At 33.5% G+C, this 11,342-nt stretch overlaps 1 protein-coding gene across 1 annotated transcript in view; it reads left to right on the top strand.

Moving 5' to 3' along the window:
* Nucleotides 1-619: 619 nt before the first annotated feature.
* LOC132723267 (uncharacterized) overlaps nt 620-11,342 on the top strand; it is a gene marked incomplete at its 3' end in the record, with an annotated part of 35,334 nt that continues 24,611 nt past the window's right edge. The window contains exons 1-6 of the mRNA XM_060707945.1: nt 620-918; nt 1,166-1,241; nt 4,797-6,562; nt 7,440-7,537; nt 8,701-8,887; nt 9,569-9,749. Coding sequence (XP_060563928.1) covers nt 907-918; nt 1,166-1,241; nt 4,797-6,562; nt 7,440-7,537; nt 8,701-8,887; nt 9,569-9,749 — 2,320 coding nt within the window. The remainder of the gene's footprint in view (nt 919-1,165; nt 1,242-4,796; nt 6,563-7,439; nt 7,538-8,700; nt 8,888-9,568; nt 9,750-11,342) is intronic.

The raw sequence follows: 11,342 nt of genomic DNA, 5'->3' as shown, positions 1-11,342 counted from the left end.
CCTTGGGTGCCCTGTGCATTATATCTGGCAAGAACGAGCACTTAAATAAAACCACAGACTTCTATAAGTTAGCTCGATAGCTTCCTCACTTGAAAGAATCCTAAGTCCCTGTTGGGATTTTGAACCCATGCATGCACAGCAGTGTGGTGCAAGTGCTCGGAAGTCAACGACCTTAACCACGCCATCAGATAGGGAAAACAGGTAATAATGGTATATTTAAGCTTTTAGTGTGAAACCTTATCAAACATGGCCCCTGATTAGAGCTATGATGTGTGGCATTCAAAGCTTAGTGGACCTGATTTGTAAAATTTAAAAAAAGGCTCTTTTGTAAAAAAAGACATTCATTGATAATTGTGTGGTGAATTGACATACATGTACATATGCTTTAATGATTAAGTATGACCTTTCCTTAAAGCAAGTCTTAAAATACTTTGTACTTTTTTAAGTGAATGAACAGTTCTTTCATTATTAGCTGTAGTTTAATCCATTATATATATGAAATGTTAGAATTATACATATTGTATATACTTTTGTATACTCAGTGCTTGTGCTACATGTATTTGAGAATGTCTTTCTATTTTATTAGAGTGTAATTTTTTTACTTCTAAGGATATCAAGTTGTAAAGGTATAGACTAAGTATTGTAACATGCTTTCTTTCATTTTCATATTGAACACATGTAGCTGTGCAAAGGTGCTTTGTATGTATATTGATTTTCTCTACCAGTCTTACTGTCCACATGCATGTAAATAATTTTGAAGTTTAAATACTTATTCATTGTAGACAAATAAAAAGAAATAAGATCTAAATGTGTATGTGCCATGATACATTTGCCAAGGACAATGTCATAGTTCTAGAGTAGAGACAATGTGCCTGTGTCTGTGCTACTAGTATATGGTGACTAACAATGGCTGAGGGAGTAAGTACATTACATTTCTAGAATTCTAATTTATCTATTGTTTGTGCTATATTAAATACTGAGCTGTTAATATACATGTAGATACCAAAAATGCAGTTCATTGTTCTCCTCAAATTTTTCACACTTGAATCTTTTACTTAAATACAATAGAGTGGCTATATCATTGTGACTTAAATTAATATATTACAATAATCATCACAAATTTGTTTATACAAGAAATTAAATCTGTTTAAAATGAATATTTAAGGGCATAGGCTGGAAAGATGAAAATGGGAGGGACCAGGATTTTCCTAAATTGACCAGTACAAGGCAGAATGTTGAAGGTAATCAGTGCTATCTATTCCTGGCTTGATATTTTAAAAGGGACACTTAGGCAAATGAATGACAAAAATATTAAATTGATAGTGACTCACCCAAATCATGCTCAAATGACATTTTATAGAAGTCCTAGCATGAATTTCTGTATAAATACTATATATTTTTGACTTGAAGCGTTACTAATAATATCTTTGTAAGTTGAACAAAATTAAGATGCCGACTGAGTCACCGACTAGATTTTAAACAAGTCATGTAACTATAGAAGACTCTGGAAATTACAATAACAGATAGTGTGGATATTGTTAGATTGAAATAAGTTTTGTCAGATTGAAATAAGTCATTCATTTGACACATACTTTAACGCTTTCATAGTTCTCTTTTACAAGTTTTGTGAAGTCCAAATGCTCTAACCTGACCCATACAGGTCAAGTTGGGAAACCACCGTTTTATTTTTGCTAAGAAGAAGCATTTTGTTTGAGTGACTGCTTAGTGTATTCATTTCCGGGACATTTATAGAATATTGAAAGAAAAGTTCAAATCGAAGAAATGAAAAGTTTGCCACTCACTGTGTCTCCCTTTAAAGGTATTGCTACAGTCAGGTTCTTGTTGCCGATGTCGTTGCCTTTGCCATAATCATCCAGAAACTTTAAATTTGGCTAAATTTTTAATTTCTTAATGGATTGTCTTTTTTCTTGAAGACCTTCAAGTAGACCTTGACTCATAAAATTAATGTCTTTGACCTCTAAGTTCAAATGATTGATTTTTGCTCAATTTTTGCTATAATTGGCCTTAACTTTATTTATGGAATGAATTGTCTTTAAACTTGGACACATCAATCCTTTGGAGTAGCTTTAATTGATTATGACCTTCACCTTGACCTAAATTCACCTTGAAGGTCAAATTAATGAATCTTGCTTGATTTTGTCTATAGTTGGCTGTAACTTTATTATTTATGAATGGATTTTTTAGTACTTCAGCACAACTACTTTAAGGACAATGCCTTAAAAGAGTTAAAACTCAATTTGACATTGACCTATAAATAACCTTGACTTTTAAGGTCAAATTGTTATATGAAATTTCACTGTTTTTTCCTGCTTTAATTAGCAGTAACTTTGATATTAATGTATGTATTGTCTTCATACTTGTAAGATTTAACTGAACTTGACCTTGATTTGACCTTGACAATCAGGTCAGGTAAGTGAATTTTACTACAATTGGCCATGACATTATTATGCCCCCCTTCGAATAAGAGGGGGTATACTGTTTTTGTAATGTCGGTCTGTCTGTTGGTCGGTAGACCACATGGTTTCCGCTGATTATCTTGAAACCATTTATCACAAAGTCTTCATATAATTTCACATAGTGATTGGCCATAACGAGTAGATGACCCCTATTGATTTTGGGGTCACTAGGTCAAAGGTTAAGGTCACAGGGGCCTTAAATGTGAAAATGGTTTCCGCTGATTGTCTTGAAAAGTTTTCATTACAAAGTCTTCATATTTTACATAGTGATTGGTCATAGCAAGTAGATGACCCCTATTGATTTTGGGGTCACTAGGTCAAAGGTCAATGTCACAGGGGCCTTAAATGTGAAAATGGTTTCCACTGATTGTCTTGAAAAGTATTCATCACAAAGTTGTCATATTTCACATAGTGATTGGTCATAACTAGTAGATGACCCCTATTGATTTTGGGTTCACTTGGTCAAAGGTCAAGGTCACAGGGGCCTTAAATGTGAAAATGGTTTCCGCTGATTGTCTTGAAAAGTTTTCATTACAAAGTCTTCATATTTTACATAGTGATTGGTCATAACTAATAGATGACACCTTTTGATTTTGGGGTCAAAGGTCAATGTCACAGGGGCTTTAAATGTCAAAATGGTTTCCACTGATTATCTTGAAAAGTATTCTTTACAAAGTCCTCATATTTCATATATTGATTGTTCATAAGTGGTAGATGACCCCTTTGATCTGGGGTCATTAGGTTAAAAGTCAAGGTCACAGGGTCCTTGAATGGTAATATGATTTCCGCTTATTATCTTGGTTACCATTTATCGCAAAGTCTTCATATTTCACATATTGATTGGTCATAACTAGTAGATGACCCCTATTGATTTTGGGGTCACAAGGTCAAAGGTCAAGGTCATAGGGGCCTCAAATGTCAGAAATTGTGTCTGCTCATTGTCTTGGTCACAATTCATCCCAAAGTCTTCATATTTCAGATATTGATTGGTCAAAACTAATAGATGATCAAAGGTCAAAGGTCAAGGTCAGAGGGTCTTTGAATGGTAGACCCTTAGCCTTTATTGCCAATGATAGTGCATTTATGTTGAATTATTCATATATGATATTGACCTTAATTGACAGTAAAGGTCAAATTATTGAAATTTGCTATAATTGTTAAAACTTTCGTTATTTCTTAAAATTCTCACATTTGATTCATACTTGGACAAAAGAACACATTTAAAAAAAACGATATGTTGAATTTTTCTGATATGACCTTTACATTTAATTGACCATGACCATCAATGTCAGATTATTGAAACTTGCTTAAATTGTCTTACCTTTGTTATTTATTTTTGGATTTAATTCATTCTTGGACAAAATAGACAAAACTGACTAATGATTTATTCAGATGTGACATTGACCTTTGAATGACCTTGACCATCAAGGTCAAATATGAAATTTGAATTTTATTTTATATTTGTAACAAAAAATTATTTTTCATAGTAACACTCTTTTACTATTCTTCCTTTGGCGTGTTTAACTATAGAAATAAGAAAAAGACTAGCATGGCCCCAGCATGGCAGTGGCTCTTAATTGTTCAGTATGTGTATTTGTCAACAATCTATATATTATTGTATGAGATATATCTGATCATTATGTCATATGTATGACTTTAAACTTTATATGGAACTTTCTTTTATTAATAAGGCTGATGAGAAAGGAGGTTTTGATTGGGTGGGGAAGGTCCTAGGCTGCAAATGTCCATATAGAGATTGACAGTTAGTCATCACTGTCATGGATTTTGTTATTTTCTTAAAGCATGTAGCACTCAAAGATGAGCTATTAAAGTCAGGCAGTACAGTGTTCCCTTTGTATTTCAGACCCTTATGCCCGGTCACTAGCCAAAAAGTTATGATTGAAGTTTTCGGAATTTAGAGTGATTAGAACCAGCTAGATTTTCTCGTACAATTTACCTGTTGTCACAAATTATAAGATAGTTTAATAGTCTCAAGTCTTATTATCATGCACACCTTTCTTCTATTTCCCAATTATGGAAGTAAATTTTAAATGATAAAAAGTATCCCAGATTTATTCACAAATAGTCCAGATATTAAGTATGTTTTTTTTAACTAACACTCACTTAATGCCAACACTCACAGTGCCTGGTACCAAGTGTTCAGGACCATTGAAGCTAGGAGAGAAAAACTTAAGCCACTTCTAATTTTGTGAACTTACAAATTCGTAACCAATATTAAAAAACATAGCAGTTGTTTATAATTATTATTATTGTAAAAATGTTGTCATTTAATACCCCCATGATAAAAATTTATTCCAGCAAAAAAGAAAGGAAAGTTGTCAAAGAAAGAGATAGAATCAAACAATGCAAAGTTGAAGAAAATTGTGGTGAGTATACTGAAGAATAATCCAAAAGGAGTGAAGCTGAGTAAAATTTGGAACTTGGTAAAAACAGAAACAAAAAAGAATTTTTCAGCAGCAGATTGTGGCGTATCTAAACTAAGTAAGGTACTTGAAAATTGGTCAGATACTATAACTGTTACATGGTCACAAAAAGATCCAAATATCACCCTGCAACATGGAGCAAGCACTGACAATATTTCTTCAAGAAGTAGCTCTGAAGTATTGTTTAATGATAATAACTTTCCATCATTATCTAGAGATTCACAGTCCCCAAAAGATAAAGCTAAAGTAGAAACAAGTACACAATCAAAAGCTCCTTTTGTTGGTAAATCAGTGGAAGGTCACAGTGATAAAAGAGATGCTAGTGGAATGATTGGGAAGTCAACAAAAACACAGGGAAACACTGATGAAATTTTATATGAAAGGACAGATTTCCCTAATTATTATACAACTGACATACCAAACAGGGTCATTAAAACTGCTAAGAGAAAGTCACAGAAAAAGAGTGAAACAGAGGGTACTTCAGAAGAGAACTTACAAGCATCAAGCAAGCCAGACAGAGTTATTAAAACTGCAAAAAGAAAATCAAATAAAGCAGTTGAACTTGATTTATCTAAAAATGAAGATAAATCATCATTTTCTTATTCAGCATCAAACGCAGTAAAGCAAGCATCAGAGAAAGTTGCTGATGGCAAAGGAAAAGACAATCCAGTACCAAAATCTTCACAACAGGAGGGTCTTTTTGGTTTTCAGTGGGCACCAGTCACTCAGTTCAACTTGCCACATAACCCTTCATTAGCACTTGAAACTGAAGATCCTGCTATTATTACTGGCCACTATGGACTACCAACTCAGAACATAGCTCAGGGTACAGCTCAAAGTAGACTTAGAAACCTGAATGAAAATCATGGTAATAATTACACCAATCTTCTTGCTGGATATCAATCACAAGATGATCAGATACCAGTTAGAAATGTGACTCAACAGCCAGTAATAAATGGTGAATCTAGACAACACATGGATCAACATGATAATTCCAAACCTGTGAAAGTAAAACCAATAGATAAGGATGAATTTGAGACAAAGAAGATTGATGTACGCCCAGTTTACGTTGCCAAAGGTAAAAAGCCATCTAAAGAACAAATAAATAATGTTGCCAAAGAGTGTATAGAAATTCTATCCGATGCTGATTTATTTGTTACTCAGGAACGAGTCGAAAAGTTGGTATGCCAAAGGTTTAGTTGCCGTAAAGTACAGGATCTTGGTTTAAGATATATGGATCAGGTTGACTGTGTAAATGAGTTAAACAGGTTAATTTGCAAGATCAATGTGTATGTTAATGCATTTGTTAAGACCCGAGCAATCTGTACACTTCATGAACTCAAAAATGAACTGAAAGAGTATGCTACGGATGATGGAGATTTTAGCTCATTGAAAACGGGACCATTGCAGCGGTACCCTGTTGTATTCCAACAATTCCGGTTCCCACCTGACCAGTCTGAGATTCCAGAGATAACAACAATGGACATACTGGATCACTTTAGAACATATCTTGATATAAAAGGTCTCTGGCGTACAAAGATGGAGTTGGAACCATTCATGGATTATTTGGTGGAAAAGTATGATGCTGAAAATGCCTATATGTTAGGTGTAAGGATTAGATCCCTTCCACTGGCTCTAACTGTAAGTCTATTTGTTTTATGATTCAACCTTTACTCATTTTATGACTAAGTAACCTTTTGATTGTTAGGTGCCATTATGATCAGATTTGGTTACTTATATTTGCTATTTTAATACAAAATTTCTTTAAGACATTAATAGACTGTTTCATTTTCATTTCAAGTAAACATACATTTGGCTACTTGACAATTCATTGATTGATTAACAGGAGATTATTTTATGATATTTTTACTGTTACTGGAAAGACACATAAGATGAATAAGCATGATTTTAAATATGATTTTTTATTCTGTATAATATTTGTAAATTTGCAGCTAATACAGTGAATATTGCCATTAGTAAGAAAAACAGATTACAGTAATGTTCCTACTGAGTCTATTTATTGGTATGTTCTCACCGCCGATCAGATCAACTCAATCGTCCCAATCACATTAATTCCCCGATAAAGCCTGACCAAGCTGGATTAAATGCACATTCATGACTCCTACACGACCTCAAGTTGACCATACACGATGTTTTACGACTTCTTCTTGACGACAAACCGACCAACATCCTGACTTCTTCTTGATCAACCAGACCTATACACAAGTCATATACAATCTCAACTAGACTAACTTCACCAGAAATTATTATGTTTATGTCTTCAACATGCATGGATGATACAAATGTTCACCACTATAAGTCGGGTGGTATTGTATACATAAAGGTCTGTATGTCAGGGTCACATTTAGAAGTCAGGGGGAAAAGGTGTGTCCAAAGTAAAAATTTTACATCCATTGAGAGATTTTAATATGACAAATGTTCACCATGATGAGACATCTGTGAGTGGCATATTTTGTGACAATGGCACTCTTAATTTTTTTCTATATTTTTACTTTAGACTTTGAAAAAAGCCCAAAGAGATTCTGCTGCAAGTCGTAGGGACATCAAGGATCATTTTGAAGATGAACTGAGAAATGAAATTGGAGAAGCATTTAGGTAAAATTTTCAAGTGGCTTTGTTACAAATATAGAAAAAGATGTTAAAAAATCTTAAGTGACATAGTAATAACACACTAACAATGTTCACATTTATTGTATAAGTAAATTAGCAACAATTGTTTGTTTAACTAAAAAAATGTTATTTCAAACCTTATATTCAGGTATAGGAACATAGGCAGTTTAAAATAACAAGTTTACAGTAAGGGGAGTGGGGACAAAGAGATTTTACATGCGCTTTTGGTACAGATTGGAATATTTAGTTTGAGGGTAACTGTTTATGGCAGTAACAAGACCTTCTGTGTTTCTGCTAAACAGTTACCCGAGAGCAAGATATTCCTGTCTGTGACAATTCATGTTTATTATGTTTCGAAAACAAATTATGAAAACTTCACATTATTTGTTAATCACTAAATTTCTTATAGTTAATTGTGAATGAATGTTCATTTATAACAGTGACATTGTGAATGAATGTTCATTTATAACAGTGACATTGTGTATGAATGTTCATTTATAACAGTGACATTGTGTATGAATGTTCATTTATAACAGTGACATTGTGTATGAATGTTCATTTATAACAGTGACATTGTGAATGAATGTTCATTTATAACAGTGACATTGTGTATGAATGTTCATTTATAACAGTGACATTGTGTATGAATGTTCATTTATAACAGTGACATTGTGAATGAATGTTCATTTATAACAGTGACATTGTGTATGAATGTTCATTTATAAAGGTGAAATAATGGCATTCTAAGAATGGGGGGCGACGTCATATTAAGCCCACAACTTGTCTTACATGGGCATGTAAGACCAATTTATCTAGCACTGGTGTAAACAGTAGATTATGAATCCTGTCTGATATGCAAGAAAATAAGTGTGAAATGCAGGATGCTTACCTCAGTCCTGTTACCAATTCATCAAATGGAAAATTGAAAACAAAGTATTGTCAGTGGTATTGCTTTGTCAGCTGACAACTTGAAAAAAATTAAAGAAACAAGTACAACAAAATTAGATTTATTAAAATAAAACAAATTCCAAAATCATAAAATTTGCTAATTCCATAAGTACCCAGATATACGGTAATTTGAAACATTTCCCATCAACTTATTCATGTGATTAGTACTGCATTGAATTAATGATTGATTTTTTTTCTAGAAAATTCCGTACAAGTATTATGCAAACTGGTGAAAGTGAAGGAATGGAAGTACGGAAGCATTATTTGAAAATGAAACCAGAACTGGCAATAATGGAAGTGTTTGAAAAGTTTAATATATTGCTGATGGTTATACAGGCAGGGGATGTTGTTTTAAAGAAAGCAGCAAAATTTAAAAAAGCCATTGAGGTGAAAATAAATTCTTTATCAATTTCATAATTTCATGTTTTCATTGAAGGACTTTTTGTTGATATTAGAAAACAAATGTGAATTTGACCCCCACTTTCTAAGTTAAGACACACACAACTTCAACCACTAGGTCACTGCCCCTCTTAATTTTAATAGGGAATAAGCTAAAGTAGGATGCTGGGAAGTATTCTAATTGTATTTTAGTTAGATGTCAGTTTCATGCTAGTTTATTATCATGGTTGAACCAGATGTGGTCTTACACTGTGGTAACTGGTGACAATAGAATAATAAACTGATTAAAGTCTGGAAAAACTGACAATTCTCTAGTTGGTTACACACTAACAATGTTCACATTTATTGTATAAGTTTCAGTAAACTACAGAAGTATCTGTTGTATGGGTATAAGAATCATATTAATAGTACATACATGTAAATTGAAAGAATGACATGGAAAAGAGTTAAACATCACCTAAAATATCATTATACAAAGTGAAATAACAGGGAATATTTGTATACTACATGTATTTATAAATAACTATAATTATTATTTATGTAGAAAATATACATGCCTAGTTTCAGAAACAACCTAGTTTATGAAACAGCTCAGTTGTATTATTGAAGTGTTTAAATTTTTTATATTTTTCCAGTTAAGTGTTTAAGGAATTTATCTGATATTTACAGGATTTCTTAACAGTTATGAGAGATAATGAGCTTGGTAGAAACATTCTTCATCTTGCACTCTGTATGTCAAACACATCTGTTGAGGAGACAGTGAAAGACATGTTTACACCTGTCAGAAATGATGATACAGAGGACAACAGTAATAGTACACATCAACAGCAGCAACAACCACCTAGAAAAGGTTTAAACAATATTTTACTGTATATATAGTTTAGTGTGCTCTGATTTTTTTAGTTTGAACACTAGATGAATAGGGATAAGGATTTCCTGCTTATAAGAAGGTCTGTGTATATTATGTCAGCATCTGGGTCACTCCTTAGTAACGCTTTTCTGTACCATCCCAGTTTTTAGCTCGACTTTTCTATGAAAAGGGGAGCTATCCTACTCGCCCCGGCGTCGGCGTCACACCTTGGTTAAGTTTTTCGTACCACCCCACTTTATTTCAGAAGTATTACAAGTATGGCTTTGAAACTTACCATACTTGTTCACCATCATAACCTCCATCTACAGACAAGAGTACATAACTCTGTCAAGGTTTTTGACAGAATTATGGCCCTTTTTTGACTTAGAAAGTGTATTGAGCTTGGTTAAGTTTTTTGTACCACCTCACTTTATTTCAAAACCATTGGAGGTATTGCTTTGAAACTGACCATACTTGTTTACCATCACGACCTTCATCAACAGACAAGAGGACATAACTCTGTCAAGGTTTTTGACAGAATTATGCCCCTTTTTGACTTAGAAAATACATTGAATATGGGTAAAATCCACTTATTGCCTTAACCCTTTGAGATATTGCTTTGAAACTTTTAATGCTATTTCACATCATTACCCCCATCTGTACGCAAGAGAAGGTAACTCTGTCAAGGATTTGTTTTAAAAATTAAGGCCTTTTATCGACTTAGAATCTTGGTTAAGTTTTTAGTACCAGTCCACTTTTTGACTGAACTGTTTGAGATATTAATTTGAAAGTTGGAATACTTGTTTACAATCATGATTCCCAAACATGTCCAGGAGAAGGTAATTCTGTCAAAGATTTTATTTGAATTATGGCCCTTAACTGTCAATGTTTTGTATTATAGGCAAGCACTAAAAAACTTTTTCTTTCTTACCAGCCCTCTTTTGACTTAAACATTTCAAACTTTGCTGCAGTGTTCAAGGGTATCACACAATTCAGTAAAATAATTCTTCACTAAATATCTTAATGCTCATGGCCATTGTTCACTTTAAAAATACAGAGATTCTTGTATTGCCTTTTACTGCAAAAACTTTTTTTATTGGCAAGCAATAAAAAAGTCGAGCGCGCTGTCTTACGGACAGCTCTTGTTCTCTGTACCCCTTGGAGGTATTGTTTGACCGAAAAGGTGTGACTTTCACTATATTTCTGCCAAAGGTACCAGAGATCAGGTTCGAGAGTCCAAGCAATAGATGTTCGAGTGATCTGAGGTAGAACAATATATATTATATAGGAACTTTGCCGGGACTGGGCGATGAGTTCGAGCAAAGGGAGGTATTCTAGCGATTCCGAGTTCAAACGAACGAAGTTTTACTGTACATGTATTTCTTAAAACAAATGTTCAAATACAAGGTGTAACATGAATCCAGTCACTAGGTGAAAGGTCAAGGTCAGAAGAAATTGATGGTCTAGAGCAAAACTTCTACATGCATTCGGGTATTTGAGTATAACTTGGCACATGTGTTCACCATTGTTACAGATCCTTGCTCCTTTGAACTAGGTCAGTTGGTCAAAGGTTAGGTCAAACTAAAAGGTCAG

This window comes from Ruditapes philippinarum, unplaced genomic scaffold (genome assembly GCF_026571515.1).
Source record: "Ruditapes philippinarum isolate M1 unplaced genomic scaffold, ASM2657151v2 ctg5423_1_1_1_1, whole genome shotgun sequence".
NCBI lineage: Eukaryota > Metazoa > Mollusca > Bivalvia > Venerida > Veneridae > Ruditapes > Ruditapes philippinarum.
Note: the sequence above shows the minus strand (reverse complement) of the source record. Positions and strands in the feature narration are given on the sequence as shown.